Here is a 17,786-nt window from a genome sequence, read left to right as displayed (position 1 = left end):
TTGTACACTTCTATCAAATCTCCCCTCATTCTCTTACGGTCTAAGGAATAATGTTCTAACCTTATCAACCTTTCTCTATAACTCGGGTCATCAAGTCCCAGCAATATACTTGTAAATTTTCTCTTTCCTGTAGATATTGATATCTTTCAGATATCTTTAAGATCTTTCATAGAACATAGACCAGTACAGCACAGGAACAGGCCCATGGGCCCACAATGTTGTGCCGAACCAACAAAAAGCAAATCAAAAACCCTCAAAAACCAATCCCTCCTACCTACAAAATGTCCATGACTCTCTATCTTCCTTACATTCATGTAATTATCTAAACATGAATGCATTTAATTAAGCCTCTAATGCATTTGCCTCTACCACTATACCAGGCAGTGCATTCCAGGCATCCATGACTCCTTAAGTAAAAAACTTACCCCTCATATCCTCCTTGAAATTACCTCCTCTCACCGTCAATGCGTCTACTCTGGTATTAGACATTTCTACCCTGGGAAAAAGATACTCCCCGTCTACTCTATCGATGCCTCTCATAATCTTATTAACCTCTATCAGATCTCTTCTCAGCCTCTGCTGCTCCAAAGAAAACAACACAAGTTTGTCCAGCCTTTCATGATAGCACATGCCCTCAAAACCAGGAAGCTGTCCAGCACCCTCTCCAAAGCCTCAACGTCCTTCCTATAGTGTATGCAATACTCCAGATGTCGCCTAATTAATAACGTGACTAATAAAAGCAAGCATTCCATAAGCCTTCTGAACCACCTTACCGACTTGCCACTTTCATGGAGCTATAAATATGGACCCAAAGATCTCTCTGCTTAGCAAAACTGTTAGGGGTCTTGCCTTATTGATATCTTTCCTTTACTGGATACCAACCTTTACTACTGGTTTTAAACATTATAACTATTTTTGAACATGTTTATTTAATTATTTAAATGCTCTCAGTTTGTAAACTCAAATCACTTAATATGAAGTCAAATATTAATGAACTTCCTAGCTTACAAAATAGTCACAAAGCAGAAAGTGAGAACTTTGGGGCATTATAGGTGAGGATTGACATGAAAGCGGAGGCATGTCACCCAGGAGGGTGCATCTTACCTGTGCTCTGTGAGTACACTCACAGCTGACGGGTGGTTGGCACAGTATGTGAGATACAGCGACTTCATTTGAGGCATGTGATTCAGGAAGCAGCCACCAACTTTCTGCTGAGATTCGGGCAACCTGAGATTCAAACCATCAACACATTAAACTTATGGATGAACCCCCAGCCAACAGCAAACACAAACTCCTGACACAACCTCTGCTTCCACTGATAACCTTCAGCAAATTGGAGCTCCTGCTTCCCCAGGGAGGGGTGCAGGAGTGGGGAATGCAGAGTAGTTGGGTGAAGGATACATATATTGCTGTAGGATCTTACTGCACAGTGAATTACAGCTCAAGGTAAGGTACTTAGGCATGAACCATGGTGTACTTACTCTTGAGGAAAACACACACGGAATGCTGGAGCGGAGCAGATCAGCAGGTCACACAGCATCTATGAGGGGAATAAACAATAGATATTTTGGGCCAAGACTCTTCATCAGGTCTACTTCTATTCAGTACTTCCAGTCCTGACGAATGGTCTTGGTCCAAAATGCTGACTGTTTATTTCCCTCCACAGGTGTTGCCAAACCTGCTGCATTGCTCTGGATTTCCGGCACCTGCAGAATCTCTTGTGTTTATGACCTTTGAGGGAGATGACAGCTCCTCGGAGTGGCCGCAGATTTAATGGATCAGGCAATATAGAGATGAAGGCTGCAAACCAGAGATGTTCCCTCTATGGGTGCTGACTGACCCACTGTTCATTCAGCAGTTTGCACATTGCCCCGGATTCCAGATCAGGCAGCTTTCTACTCAGTCCAGGTGAAGGGTCTCAACTCAAAACGTTGACTGTTTATTTCCCTCCATGGATGCTGCCTGACCCAGTATCCAACCAGCAGTTTGCACATTGTCCTATGTTCCAACATCTGCAGTTTCTTGTGCCTCACCTTTGCCTTAGTGCTGATTACTGCCTTTTCCCCTAGCTTTGCATACATCATCAAACAGCTTTCTGGCGGCTGGAGTGGATGACCAGGAAAACACCTAGCAGAAATACATTAATTGTATCTACATATTCACTGCAGAAACTGAAGGATGATTTAAATGAGCACCAGGGGGCAGTCTAGACACACAGTGTTGGAGACACCCTACCCAGCTAGTCACAAAATTCAGTCATACGGCATGTAAACAGGCTCTTTGGCCCAACTGCTTCATACTGAACAGGATTCCCATTGTAAGCTGCCCCATAAGAAAGCAGCTCATCACCACCTTCTCAAGGGCAACTAGGGATGGGCAATAAATGCTGGCTTAGCTGGCACACCCACATCCGGTAAATGAATACATTTTTAAAAAGTTGCCCATATCCTAACTTCCCTACCCATGAACCTCTCCAAGTGCTTTTTAAATGTTGTTAGTGCCTCAATCACTTAGTTTGGCAGATCATCGTGTATACCAGCCACCCTCAGGTCCCATCATGTCTCTTACTACTTATTTAACTTAATTATATATATTATCATTATTAGTTTTTTGTTATTATATATTGCAATGTACTACTGCCGCAAAACAACAAATTTCACAATATATGCTAGTGATATTAAACCTGATTCTTAAACCTGTGCCTTCCAGCTCTTGATTCGCTACTGTTAGGAACCTGACTCTATCTATGCCCTTTGTAATTTCAAATACAACACCTCCTAAGTCGTTCCATAGCTCTGCGTGCAAACCATTCCCTGGGTAGAGATTCCACTGGCACCATGGTGAGATGAAAACATTCCATCTCCTAGAGCCAGGGGACAGAGCACGGTCCCAGCAGCAGGAATGTACTGATGTTCATTAAATAATCAACCAAGTCACTGGGCAGGTGAGCAATCCCACATTCTCAGGTGCAGCACATGCCTGGACTGAAACATGCAACAATGCTTCCCACTCAGGTCATAATGAACAGGAAATTGAACTGAGAAGCAGAATGGTTGTAACAGATTAAATGACAATCTGCTTCTGCCAATAGGATGGTCACCAAATTACACAGATTTAGGGAGGTTGTCAAAAGAAGTAACCGCAAGACAACCTTGGAGCTTTAACCAGCGACTGACAGCGAGATCAGAAGCCTCAGAGGGGGAACTTTCCTCAGGCTCGTTAACAGAGTAGAAAAAGGCAGGAACTTGCGGCAGTTGTTTTTGGAGTTGACACCAGCCACCGGTTGATGTTTGGGATTGATTAGAAAGGACAAATTAAAGGAAGGTAGGGGCAAGTGCAGCAGCTAGCATTGGAGTGGACAGAGTTAAAGTAGCGAGGCTTTAGCTCTTCGAGGATTAGGTGAAGAGAAGCTTTAGTCAGAGAAAGCAAAAAATAAAAGATGCAGGTAGAATTTTTTCCCCCTCCCTTCTTTACATCTGTTCAGGTAGGAGAGTAGAGACGCCCAGCACGATGGTGGAGTGCTCTTCTTGCGGGATATGGGAAGGCAGGGAGACCTCTGGTGTCCTTGATGACTGCAACTGCGACAAGTACATCCAGCGAGAGCTTCTAACAACACATACAAAATGCTGGAGGAACTCAGCAGGCCAGGAAGCATCTATGAAAAAAGTGCAGTTGATGCTTCAGACTGTAACATCAACTGTGGCTGTATCCCTTGACAATAAATACTCCTGCTTGAGTACTGCTGGGGAGGAACGGCCTACCTGGGGGAAGCAACAGTGGCTGCACCTGTGGCACGGAGTCTGAACCTGTGGCTCAGAAGGGTGGGGAAAGGAAGAAGATGGCGGCAGTAATAGGGGGACTCTCGTTAGGGAGGCAGACAGGTGATTCTGTGGACACAGGAAAGAAGCATAGATGGTAGTTTGCCTCCCAGGTTGTACTTGATCTGGTATTGGGAAATGAACCTGGTCAGGTGTCAGGTCTCTCAGTGGGAGAACATTTTGGAGATAGTGATCACAATTCTATCTCCTTTACCATAGCACTGGAGAGGGATAGGAACAGACAAGTTAGGAAAGCGTTTAATTAGAGTAAGGGGAAATATGCTATCAGGCAGGAACTTGGAAGCATAAATTGGGAACAGATGTTCTCACAAATGTACGGAAGAAATGTGGCAAATGTTCAGGGGAGATTTGCGTGGAGTTCTTCATAGGTACGTTCCAATGAGACAGGGAAAGGATGGTAGGGTACAGGAACCATGGTGTACAAAGACTGTTGTAAATCTAGTCAAGAAGAAAAGAAGAGCTTACGAAAGGTTCAAAAAGCTAGTAATGATAGAGATCTAGAAGATTATAAGACTAGCAGGAAGGAGCTTAAGAAAGAAATTAGGTGAGCCAGAAGGGGCCATGAGACGGCCTTGGCGGACAGGATTAAGCGAAACCCCAAGGCATTCTACAAGTATGTGAAGAGCAAGAGGATAAGACGTGAGAAAATAGGATCAATCAAGTATGACAGTGGAAAAGTGTGTATGGAACTTTGTGTCTACTTTGCTTCAGTATTCACTACGGAAAAGGATCTTGGCAATTGTAGGGATGATTTACAGTGGACTGAAAAGCTTGAGCATGTAGATATTAAGAAAGAGGATGTGCAGGAGTTTTTAGAAAGCATCAAGTTGGATAAGTCACCGGGACCGGACGAGATGTACCCCAGGCTACTGTGGGAGGCGAGGGAGGAGATGGTTAGGCCTCTGGCGATGATATTTGCATCATCAATGGGGACGGGAGAGGTTCTGAAGGATTGGAGGGTTGCAGATGTTGTTCCTTTATTCAAGAAGGGGAGTAGACATAGACCAGGAAATTACAGACCAGTGAGTCTTACTTCAGTGGTTGGTAAGTTGATGGAGAAGATCCTGAGAGGCAGGATTTATGAACATTTGGAGAGGCATAATATGATTAGGAATAGTCAGCATGGCTTTGTCAAAGGCAGATCGTGCCTTACGAGCCTGATTGAATTTTTTGAGGATGTGATTAATACATTGATGATGGTAGAGCAGTAGATGTAGTGTGTATGGATTTCAGCAAGGCATTTGATAACGTACCCCATGCAAGGCTTATTGAGAAAGTAGGGAGTCATGGGATCCAAGGGGACATTGCTTTGTGGATCCAGAACTGGCTTGCCCACAGAAGGAAAAGAGTGGTTGTAGACGGGTCATATTCTATATGGAGGTCGGTCACCAGTGGTGTGCCTCAGGGATCTGTTCTGGGACACCTACTCTTCATGATTTTTATAAATGTCCTGGATGAAGAAGTGGAGGGATGTGTTAGTAAATTTGCTGATGACACAAAGGTTGGAGGTGTTGTGGATAGTCTGGAGGGCTGTCAGAGGTTACAGCGAGACATTGATAGGATACAAAACTGGGCTGAGAAGTGGTAAATTGAGTTCAACCCAGATAAGTGTGTAAGGTGGATCATTTTGGTAGGTCAAATAAGATGACAGAAAATAGTATTAATGGTAAGACTCGTGGCAGTGTGGAGGATCAGAGGGATTTTGAGGCCTGAGTCCATAGGACACTCAGAGCTGCTACACAGGTCGACTCTGTGCTTAAGAAAGCATATGGTGCATTGGCCTTCGTCAATCGTGGGAATGAATTTAGGAGCCAAGAGGTAATGTTGCAGTTATATAGGACACTAGTTAGACCCCACTTGAAGTACTGTGCTCAGTTCTGGTCGCCTCACTACAGGAAGGATGTAGCAACCATAGAAAGGGTGCAGAGGAGATTTATAAGGGTGTTGCCTGGATTGGGGAGCATACCTTATGAGAATAGGTTGAGTGAACTCGGCCTTTTTTCCTTGGAAGGACGAGGATGAGAGGTGACCTGATCGAGGTGGATAAGATGATGAGAGGCATTGATCGTGTGGATAGTCAGAGGCTTTTTCCCAGGGCTGAAATGGCTCGCATGAGAGGGCACAGTTTTAAGGTGCTTGGAAGTAAGTACAGAGGAGATGTCAGGGACAAGTTTTTTTACGCAGAGTGGTGAGTGCTTGGAATGGGCTGCCAGCAGCGGTGGTGGAGGTGGATACGATAGGGTCTTTTAAGAGACTCCTGGACAGGTACATGGAGCTCAGAAAAATAGAGGGCTATGGGTAACCCTAGGTAATTTCTCAAGTAAGTACATGTTCGGCACAGCTTTGTGGGCCAAGGGGCCTGTATTGTGCTGTAGGTTTTCTATGTTTCTATGATTCCTGCTGAAGGATTTCGGCCCAAAACGTCGACTGCATTTTTTTCCATCGGATGCTGCCTGGCCTGCTGAGTTCCTCCAGCATTTTGTGTGTTGCTCAAATTTCTAGCATCTGCAGATTTTCTGTTGTTTGCAGCTTCTAACCATCTGCGTTAAGGAATCAGAGCTGGAACTGGATAAACTGCAGATCATTTGGGAGGTTGAAGGGGTGATAGATAGGACATATAGAGAGGCAGTTACACCCAAGGTGCAGGACACAAGAAATTGGGCGACAGTCAGGAAGGGAAAGGGGGTTAAGGAGTCAGTGCAGAGGACCTAATGACCATCTCCCTCAACAATAACAACAGGTATTTCACTGTGGATACTGTTGGGGGGGAGGGGGGCATGACCTAGGAGAGGAAAGTAACAGGGGCCGGGTCTCTGACACTGTTGGGCCCTGTGAGCTAGAAGGGAAAGGGGAGAAGAGGCACGCTGTGGTGATTAGGGATTCATTATTCAGGGGAACAAACAAGTAGTTCTGCGGGCGAGAACGAGATGCCTTCCAGGTGCCAGGGTCCAGGACATCTAGGATAGATTCCTCAGCATTCTCAAGTGGGAGGGTGAACAGCTGGAGGTCGTGGTCCTTATAGGTAGCAATAACATGGGTAGAAGGAGTGATGAGGTTCTGCATAGGGAGTTCAGGGAGTTCAGGGAGTTAGGTGCTAAAGTTAGGTGTTAAACCTCGATAAAGTTGCTTGCTTTACACATAATGGCCAGTAGCTCAGGAGGAAGAAAAACAACTGATTTCAGAAGCTCTCGGTCAAGACTCTTCATCAGGACTAGGAAGGAAGAGGAAAGACATATTTTGCATTCCCCCTTCCTTTCCGTACCTGACGAAGAACCTCTGTCCAAAACGTTGACTGTTTATTAATTTCCATAGATGCTGCTAGCAACTGCAGCTTTTTGTATGTGACACTTTGGATTTTGCCATCTGCAGAATCTGGTGTTTGTAATTTCAGAAGCTTGTACAGATGTGCACAGCAAATGTGTTACTAATTGCTCATGCTGAAACAAACAATACAAAGCTGAACACATGACTGTCAAGTTCTGCAACAGGAAGCTGTCAGTCATTCACTGTGTGTCCCCTCTCTGCTCGTGGAAACCTCTCCCTCAGGCACCGTTCCACAGACAGTGCTGAACTCCAGTAAGCCGCACATTCTATCAGCTTACAACCCTTACGTGTAAATTGTAAGTGAATTAAATCCTGCCTTATTCAGCAGCACAAAGGCCATACTGAAAGCCAAAGAATTCTGATGGATTTCCCAACAGATGGCTCCAAATCCTACGTACTAAAGTATAAAAACTGCAAGGCATCAGACCACAAGCCCCTACGGAGGATAGCAAAAGCCAAGAGAATCACCAGGGTCTCCTATCCCCCTGTTGGAAGGGCCTGAAGCATTGTTGTGGACCCTACCACCCATCCCACAGTCTCTCTGACCCACTACCATCAGGAAGGAGGTACAGCAGCATCAGGACTAGGACTGTCACCCTTCCCACAATCTCTTTGATCCACTCCATCAGGAAGCAGGTACAGGAGCATCCGAACTAGGCCTGTCAGACTGGGTAACAGCTTCTTCCCTCAGGCTGTGAGACTAATGAATACCCCCGTCACCATGACAATCTCATCACGAGGACAGAGAGCTATTTACTGGTGCTATGCTTCACTACTTACATTTTAAATTATATTTTACTTAAGATAATATTTTGGTTTCTGTGCTGCCTGTGTACATGTTTTGTGGGTGCACTGTGGAGTATTGTTATGCTTGGTTGTATGTATGTACAGTCGGATGACAATAAATTTGAACTTGAATCATCCATCTCAAAAGGAAACTCCGTGCCTTCCTTGCTTTATCCTCACTATCATTACAGACCACAAAAGTCAACACTTAAAGAAAGTCAGTGGGCTGCAATCAACATGAGAGGTCATTCATTATTGATGCAACATGAGGTTTAAAAAGACCTTGGGTGCTTTCAGGACTTTTTGTCAGGCTGCAATCATAACAATCTTTTCAACATCCAGCAGGGGCCAATAAAAAGAAGCAAGGTGTAAGTGCAGTGGCCTGTGTTGTAGTGGTACAGTGTTAGAGTGGTCAGGCTTTGGCTCAACAGGCTTAGGCAAGAATCGGCTTGAGCAAGTACAGATGCAGGTTCTAAGTAAGCTTCTAACAAGTCTTTTTTTCCTGTCAGTACATAGCTAGTAAATTGGGAATGGGTCCAGAATTACTTGTTTGAGATGTGGAAACTCGGGGAGATCTCCTGTCTCCCTGATAACTACATCTGCACCGAACTGCAGCTCCTTAGGGCCCATGTGTCCACATTAAGGAACTGGAGCTGCAGCTCGATGATCTTTGGCTCAGATGGGAAAATGAAGAGGTGATACAGAGGAGCTACGGAGGTAGTCACCCCGAAGTTGTGGGAAGCAGGTGACTGTCAGTAGAGGGAAAGGTAATAGGCAGCCAGTGCAGAGTACCCCTGAGGCCATTCCCCTCAATAATAAGTATACCACTTTGGATACTGTTGGGGGGAAACAGGGGAAGCTGTAGCCACCTGATCTCTGGCATAGTCTATCTCTGTAATTCAGACGGGAAGGGGGGTGATGACAACTGTAGCAGTGATAGGGGATTCCATCATTAAAGCAGAAGAATACAGATTCTGTGGACATGAAGGAGACATCCAGATGGTATGTTGCCTCCAGGTACCAAGGTCAGGGATGCCTCAAATTGAGGGAGGCTGAACGGCTAAAGGGGGAGGCGGAACGGCTAGAAGTCTTGGTACGTATTGGTACCCATGACATATGTAGGAAGAGGTAAGAGCTCCTGAGGGAAGAATACAGGAAGTAAGGTAAAAAGATGAAAAGCAGGACCTGGGACCTCCAGGATAGCAACCTCTGAACTACTGCCTGTGCCACACGGCAGTGAGGGTAAGAATAGATGATCTGGCAGACGAATTGGTGCTGGGGACAGGGTTTCAGATTTCTGGATCATTAGGATCTCTTCTGGGTAAGGTATGACCTGTGGAAAAAAGGACAGGTTACACCTGAACCCGAGGGAGACAGAAGGTTTCCTCGAGCTGTTGAGAAGGGTTTTATCTAATTTGTTGGTGGTGGGGGGGGCAGGAACGCATGGGACAGTTGGTATACAACCACATGCAGTGTGTAGGGAGACTGTGAGGAAAGACAGGCAGATAATGGAGCAAAATTGCAATAAGTGGGATGAGTTAAAGTATAACAGGGGCTAAAATCGAAAAGGGTGATGAATACAAGACTGAAGGTGTTATATTTGAATAAGGTAGGTGATCTTGTAGCGTGGTTAGAGATTAACACAGGTATGATATGTCAGAAAGAAGATTATAGCTGGGAGCTTAACGTCCAAGGATACACATTCTATCGAAAGACTAGGCAGGTAGGCAGAGGGGGTAGCATAGCTCTGTTGGTAATAAACTAAATCAAATTCTTAGAAACAGGTGACATAGGATCAGAAGATGTAGAATGCTTGTGAGTAGAGTTGAGAAACTGCAAGGATTAAAAAACCCTAATGGGAGTTATATACAGACCTCCGAACAGTTGCCAAAATGTGGCCTACAAATTACGAGAGATTTTAAAAAATGCATGTCAAAAGGACAGTGTTACGATAGGCATGGGGGATTTCATTGTGCAGGTAGATTGGGAAAATCAGGTTAGTGCTGGATCCCAAGAGTGGAAATTTGTAGAATCCCTATGCGATGGCTTTTTTAGCAGGTTGAAGTTGAACTCACTAAGGGAAAGGAAATTCTGGATTGTGCATTGTATAATGAACCAAATTTGCTTAAGTTGAAGGAATCCTTAGGAGCCAGTGATCATAATATGAGAGAATTCACCCTGTAATTCGAGAAGGAGAAGTTAAAGTCAGTTGTATCAGTATTAGAGCAGGGTAAGGGGAATTACAGAGTTGTTGGCCAACACTGATTGGAAGGGAACACTAGCAAGGATGATGGCAGAGCACCAATGGCTGGAGTTTCTGGGAGCAATTCGAAAGGCACAGGATGGATACATCCCAAAGAAGAAGTATTTTAAAGGCAGGATGACACAGCCATGCTTGATAAGCGAAGTCAAAGCCAACATAAAAGCCAAAGGGAGAGCGTATAATATTGCAAAAAATTAGTGAGAAGTTAGTGAACAGGAAGGCTATTTAAAAGCAACAGAAGACAACTAAAGTCAAAAGAAGGAAAAGATGGAATACGAAGGTAACATAGAACATAGAATAGTACAGCACAGTACAGGCCCTTCGGCCCACAATGTTGTGCCGACCCTCAAACCCTGTCTCCCATATAAGCCCCCACCTTAGATTCCTCCATATACCTGTCTAGTAGCCTCTTAAACTTCACTAGTGTATCTGCCTCCACCACTGACTCAGGCAGTGCATTTCACACACCAACCACTCTCTGAGTAAAAAACCTTCCTCTAATATCCCCCTTGAACTTCCCACCCCTTACCTTAAAGCCATGTCCTCTTGTATTGAGCAGTGGTGCCCTGGGGAAGAGGCGCTGGCTATCCACTCTATCTATTCCTCTTATTATCTTGTACACCTCTATCATGTCTCCTCTCATCCTCCTTCTCTCCAAAGAGTAAAGCCCTAGCTCCCTTAACCTCTGATCATAATGCATACTTTCTAAACCAGGCAGTATCCTGGTAAATCTCCTCTGTACCCTTTCCAATGCTTCCACATCCTTCCTATAGTGAGGTGACCAGAACTGAACACAGTACTCCAAGTGTGGCCTAACCAGAGTTTTATAGAGCTGCATCATTACATCGCGATTCTTAAACTCTATACCTCAACTTATGAAAGCCCATAAGCTTTCTTAACTACCCTACCCACCTGTGAGGCAACTTTCAGGGATCTGTGGACATATACCCCGAGATACCTCTGCTCCTCCACACTACCAAGTATCCTGCCATTTACTTTGTACTCTGCCTTGGAGTTTGTCCTTCCAAAGTGTACCACCTCACACTTCTCCGGGTTGAACTCCATCTGCCACCTCTCAGCCCACTTCTGCATCCTATCAATGTCTCTCTGCAATCTTTGACAATCCTCTACACTATCTACAACACCACCAACCTTTGTGTCATCTGCAAATTGCCAACCCACCCTTCTACCCCCACATCCAGGTTGTTAACAAAAATCACGAAAAGTAGAGGTCCCAGAACAGATCCTTGTGGGACACCACTAGTCACAATCCTCCAATCTGAATGTACTCCCTCCACCACCACCCTCTGCCTTCTGCAGGCAAGCCAATTCTGAATCCATCTGGCCAAACTTCCCTGGATCCCATGCCTTCCAAATTTCTGAATAAGCCTACTGTGTGGAACCTTGTCAAATGCCTTACTAAAATCCATATAGATCACATCCACTGCACTACCCTCATCTATATGCCTGGTCACCTCCTCAAAGAACTCTATCAGGCTTGTTAGACACGATCTGCCCTTCACAAAGCCATGCTGACTGTCCCTGATTAGACCATGATTCTCTAAATGCCTACAGATCCTATCTCCAAGAACCTTTTCCAACAGCTTTCCCACCACAGATGTAAGGCTCACTGGTCTATAATTACCCGGACTACCCCTACTACCTTTTTTGAACAAGGGAACAACATTCGCCTCCCTCCAATCCTCCAGTACCATTCCCATGGACAACGAGGACATAAAGATCCTAGCTAGAGGCTCAGCAATCTCTTCTCTCGCCTCGTGGAGCAGCCTGGGGAATATTCCGTCAGGCCCTGGGGACTTATCTGTCCTAATGTATTTTAACAACTCCAACACCTCCTCTCCCTTAATATCAACATGCTCCAGAACATCAACCTCACTCATATTGTCCTCACCATCATCAAGTTCCCTCTCATTGGTGAATATCAAACAGAAGTATTCATTGAGGACCTCGCTCACTTCCACAGCCTCCAGGCATATCTTCCCACCTTTATCTCTAATCGGTCCTACCTTCACTCCTGTCATCTTTTTTTTCTTCACATAATTGAAGAATACCCTGGGGTTTTCCTTTACCCTTTTCACCAAGGCCTTCTCATGCCCCCTTCTTGCTCTTCTCAGCCCCTTCTTAAGCTCCTTTCTTGCTTCCCTATATTCCTCAATAGACCCATCTGATCCCTGCTTCCTAAACCTCATGTATGCTGCCTTCTTCCACCTGACTAGATTTTCCACCTCACTTGTCACCCATGGTTCCTTCACCCTACCATTCTTTATCCTCCTCACCGGGACAAATTTATCCCTTACATCCCGCAAGAGATCTCTAAACAACGACTACATGTCCATAGTACATTTCCCTGCAAAAACATCATCCCAATCCGCAAGTTCTAGCCTTATAGCCTCATAATTTGCCTTTCCCCAATTAAAAATTTTCCTGTCCTCTTTGATTCTATCCTTTTCCATGATAATTATAAAGGCAGGGAGCAGTGGTCATTGTCCCCCAGATGCTCACCCACTGAGAGATATGTGACCTGACCCGGTCCATTACCTAGTACTAGATCTAATATGGCATTCCCCCTGATCGGCCTGTATACATACTGTGAGTAAGTTAGCTAAAAATATTAAATTGGATATCAAAAGTTTTGATGTATAAAGTGTAAAAGAGAGGTAAGAGTAGATACCAGAACACTGAAAAACAATGCTGGAGAGGTGGTAATGGGGAAGCAACAAAGAAATGGGAAGATCTGGATTGTTCCTTCAGGGAGCCGGCATTGGCATAATTGGCCAGAGTATCTCCTGAGCTGTGACTCTGGACCCCTGGTTAACAGACAACAAAAAACAGTACAGTACAGGAACAGGTCCTTTGGCCCAGAATGTTGTGCCAAAACCAAATAATTGGTAATCTTATAGCCAAATAAACTAATCTCATCTGCCTACACAATGCTCATATCTTACCATTTTCCTTACATTAGTGTGCTTATCTAAACATCTCTGAAAAGTCCCAAATGTATCTGCCTCTACCACCTCCCCATGCAGTACATTCCAGATGCCCACCACTCTGAGTAAAAAAAAAACTTGCCCCTCACATCCCCTTTGAAATTACCTCTTCCTACCTTAAATGCATGCCCTCTGGTATGAGATATTTCAACCCTGGTAAAAGATATTATCTGTCTACTCTATCCATGCCTCTCATAATCTGATAAACCTGGTTGTGAAAGAGCTCCAGCACCTTGCTCATATTCGGGCATGTTACTGCCCTGATCAACTTTCTCCATGTCACAAGGGTCTGTCATAGACTCCATAACAAACCAATGTGAACACTGGCTGCTGCTGGAATGGGTCAGTGTTTCGAGTTGGTAACTGATGAACTTCAGCTGATTTGCACCATTTCCTGCACTCCTATATTCAGAATTTGTAAGAGCTGGTTATGTGTTTATAAAACATTCAGTTGAGTTCCTAGCCATCTGACTATGTGAGTTGTTTTTTCTTTAGAGATACAGTGTAGATCAGGCCCCTTCCGGCTCTTCGAGCAGTGTTGCTCGGTAACCGACTGATTTAACCCAAGCCTAATGACGGGAAATTTAAAATGACTAATTAACCTATTAAATGGTACGGCGTTGATCAATGGCAGTAAACCAGAGTACCCACATGCACGTGGAAAGGACATACAAGTTTGCTGACAGAGGACGCCAGGACTGAACTCCAAACTCTGATGCCCCGAGCTGTAACAGCATCATGCTGATCACTACATTAGCAGTTAGAACTAAACACGTTTATTAAATAGAGCCATAGAAAAGTTCAGCAGAGAAACAGGCCTTTTGGTCCATCTAGTCCGTGCCACCTATCTACTCCAATTGATCTGCACTGGGACCATGGCCCTCCATACCCCTGCCATCCATGTACCTATCCAAACTTCTCTTCAACGTTAAAACCCAGCCTGCATGCAGCACTTGCGTCAGCAGCTTATTCCACTTTCACGACCCTCTGAGTGAAGTTTCCCCTCATGGTCCCCTTAAACTTTTCACCTTTCACCCTTAACTCATGACCACTAGTTGTAGTCCGGCCCAACCTCAGTGGAAAGTCTGTTCGCACTTACCTTATCTGTACCCCTCATAATTTTGTATATCTCTATCAAATCTCCTCTCAATCTTCTACGTTCCAAGTCCCAACTTATTCAATCTTTCCTTACATTTAATGATGTATTTGGTCTTTGGAGCTGCTAGATGAGGGATGGATATCAACTTATTACTGTCATGTGTACTGGAATAAGTTTATCTCGCATACTGTTCATGTGGATCAGTTTATTACATGGCCCAGGGTGAGCAGGGCGGATGAACCAGCTGAGGAGCACATTCTGGTAGTAGGGTGAGGCCGCCAGGAACTTCCAGTAGAACCACTACTGGTGGTAAACTGAGGACAACACAAACACACAGACTCGTATTCCCAACAGGTTCAAGGACAAGTCACACACTTCAGTGAAAAAGTAAACTTCCCACTTACTTTGCACATTCTTCCAGAGTCTGGCAAAGGCTTTGCTGAAATGAGCAGATTTCTTCCAGATTCCCTTTCAATGCCATAATGTCTGCTGCAGATAACCTGTAAAGCAGGGGAAGAAAGAAAGGGCATCCATCTGTAGCAATGAATTCCACAGATTCACCACCCTCTGGCTAAAGAAATTCCTCCTCATCTCTGTTTTAAAGGACTGTCCTTTTATTTGAGGCTTTGCCCTTTGGTCCCAGACTCCCTCACTGTAGGAAATACACTCTCTACATCCAATCTATCTCGGCCTTTCAATATTCAATAGTTTTCAATGAGATTCCACACCATTCTTCTTAACTCAAGCAAGTTGAGGCGCAGAGCCATCAAACGCTTCTCATACATTAATCCTTTCATTTCCGTGGTCATTCTCGTGAATATGCTCTGGACTGTCTCCAATGCAATCCTTTTTTAGTTATGCAGTCCAGAACTACACATAATACTCATAATGTGGTCTAAGCAACTTTGTAAAGTCTCATTATTACATCCTTGGTTTTATATTCCATTCCTCTCAAAACGAATGCTAACATTACACTTGCTTTCTTTACTACCAACTCAGCCTGCAAGTTAACAAGGTGACTACAGTCAGTCTTATGTTTCGTCACATCTGAAGACATTAAGGCAGATCCCTGTCAGCTGAGGTTGACTTTAAAAACACACTGGGGAAAGACAGCCAATGGGTGTTGGTAACTAATGCCCCGGTAGCAATAATGGGCAATTAAAGTCCTGAAGTCAGAATTGAATACTGAGAGAATGGATGGTGCAGTTTAGGGAGCAGTAACATATGGGGTGACCAGGACTCTGCACGAACTCAGATACTAACTTGTCATTAGCCTGCAGTGATCGCAAGTACGTGCTGAGCAGAACCTGCAGCTCCTTCGCATAATCACGTTCATTGTCCAAAATATTCTGGATAACCTTTGGGGAAAGAAAAGAATATTTACCACGTCAATAGTAAGAACATAAACCCATAAGGCATGGGAGCAGAAATAGGCAATTCAACCCACCCGTGTCTGCTCTGCCGTTTCATTATGGCTGATCCCGGATCCCATTCAAACCCATTCACCTGCTCTCTCACCAAATCTCTTGATGCCCCACCAATCAGGACTCTTTCAACTTCCGTTTTAAATATACCCACGGACTCGACCCCCACCGCAGTCTGTGGCAGAGCATTCCACAGATTCACCACTCATTAACTAAAAAAAATTCCTCTTACTTCTGTCCTAAATGGTTGCACCTCAATTTTGAGGCTGTGCCCTCTAGTTCTAGATACCCCTACCAGAGGAGACATCCTCTCCACATCTACCCTGTCTAATCCCCTCAGCAATCAGCAGGTTTCACTGAGATCCCCATGCATTCTTCTAAATTCCAGTGAGTACAGGCCCAAGGCTGCCAAATGCACCTCATATGTTAACCCCTTCATTCCTGGAGTTATCCTCATGAACCACCTCTGTACTCTCTCCAATAACAAAATATCCAATAATATAAGCACGCCGTAAAGATCTGAGCAGATTTCATTATGCTTGAAGTTACTCATCTGTACCTACTTTGTAAATTGAAGGAATCTGTTACATCTTAATTAATCAGCATATCCAAACAAAGTGAAGCTTTATTAACATAAAAAAGTGTGGCATTTTAGCACGATTGCCACAATGCTCTACAGCGCCAGCTGTAAGGTCGAGGTTCGATTCTTGTCACTATCTGTAAGGAGTTTGAACATTTTCCTTTTGACAACATGGGTTTCCACTGGGTGCTCTGGTTTCTTCCCGCATTCTAGAAATGTAGAACTCTAGGCATGCTATGTTGGCGCCAGAAGCATGGAGACACTTGTGGCTTCACACAGTACAATCCTCACTCAGCTGATTTGACGCAAAAGACGCATTTCACTGGATGTTTCAATGCACATGTGACATATAAAGCTATTCCTTATCTTTAAAATTTTCCCAGCATAGAATCTCTCATACAAACCCTAAGAAAGAGCTTCTCAATTAATTCCACCATCCTGTTCTTTCCCTATCACTTAGCAAATACAATGGATTCTGGTTAATTGGGATCAGTACTTTTTGGCCAAATATGCGGCTGCTGCAATTTAGCCAAAGTTTCACGAAAATAATTAAAAATGTATAAAAATGACAAACTACCGTTTAACTGAGCAACAAATTAGCAGAGATCAAGTGCAGATATTAGATTGCCTTCATACAATGCTTTCGATGATTGCACCCTCCAGATCTTCATTGTAACATACAAGATGATTGTTGTTACCTTCAAATTCTTCATAATTCCTAACTTGATGAAGTGTGAAACCAGTTCATTTTCACTCCAAACAACAGGAATTCTGCAGATGCTGGAAATTCAAGCAACACACATAAAAGTTGCTGGTGAACGCAGCAGGCCAGGCAGCATCTCTAGGAAGAGGTGCAGTCGACGTTTCAGGCTGAGACTCTTCATCAGGACTAACTGAAGGAAGAGTGAGTAAGGGATTCGAAAGTTGGAGGGGGAGGGGGAGATCCAAAATGATAGGAGAAGACAGGAGGGGGAGGGATGGAGCCAAGAGCTGGACAGGTGATAGGCAAAAGGGGATACGAGAGGATCATGGGACAGGAGGTCCGGGAAGAAAGACAAGGAGTGGAGGGGCGGGGGGGGGGGACCCAGAGGATGGGCAAGGGGTATATTCAGAGGGACAGAGGGAGAAAAAGGAGAGTGAGAGAAAGAATGTGTGTATAAAAATAAGTAACAGATGGGGTACAAGGGGGAGGTGGGGTATTAGCAGAAGTTAGAGACGTCGATGTTCATGCCATCAGGTTGGAGGCTACCCAGACGGAATATAAGGTGTTGTTCCTCCAACCTGAGTGTGGCTTCATCTTTACAGTAGAGGAGGCCATGGATAGACATGTCAGAATGGGAATGGGATGTGGAATTAAAATGTGTGGCCACTGGGAGATCCTGCTTTCTCTGGCGGACAGAGCGTAGATGTTCAGCAAAGCGGTCTCCCAGTCTGCGTCGGGTCTCGCCAATATATAAAAGGCC

The 17,786-nt window shown here is 44.6% G+C and overlaps 1 protein-coding gene across 4 annotated transcripts in view; it reads right to left on the bottom strand.

The window, feature by feature from the left end:
- arhgef6 (Rac/Cdc42 guanine nucleotide exchange factor (GEF) 6) overlaps nucleotides 1-17,786 on the bottom strand; it is a 232,536-nt gene that overhangs the window by 67,173 nt on the left and 147,577 nt on the right. For all 4 annotated transcript variants that reach the window (XM_072271069.1, XM_072271071.1, XM_072271070.1 and 1 more), the window contains exons 7-9: nucleotides 15,583-15,677; nucleotides 14,724-14,819; nucleotides 1,105-1,227 (exon numbers count right to left, since the gene is read on the bottom strand). In XM_072271069.1, coding sequence (XP_072127170.1) covers nucleotides 1,105-1,227; nucleotides 14,724-14,819; nucleotides 15,583-15,677 — 314 coding nt within the window. The remainder of the gene's footprint in view (nucleotides 1-1,104; nucleotides 1,228-14,723; nucleotides 14,820-15,582; nucleotides 15,678-17,786) is intronic.

Source organism: Mobula birostris, chromosome 10 (assembly GCF_030028105.1).
Source record: "Mobula birostris isolate sMobBir1 chromosome 10, sMobBir1.hap1, whole genome shotgun sequence".
NCBI classification, from domain to species: Eukaryota; Metazoa; Chordata; class Chondrichthyes; order Myliobatiformes; family Myliobatidae; genus Mobula; species Mobula birostris.
The sequence above is the reverse complement of the archived record's forward strand: the minus strand, read 5'-3'. Positions and strand labels throughout refer to the sequence as shown.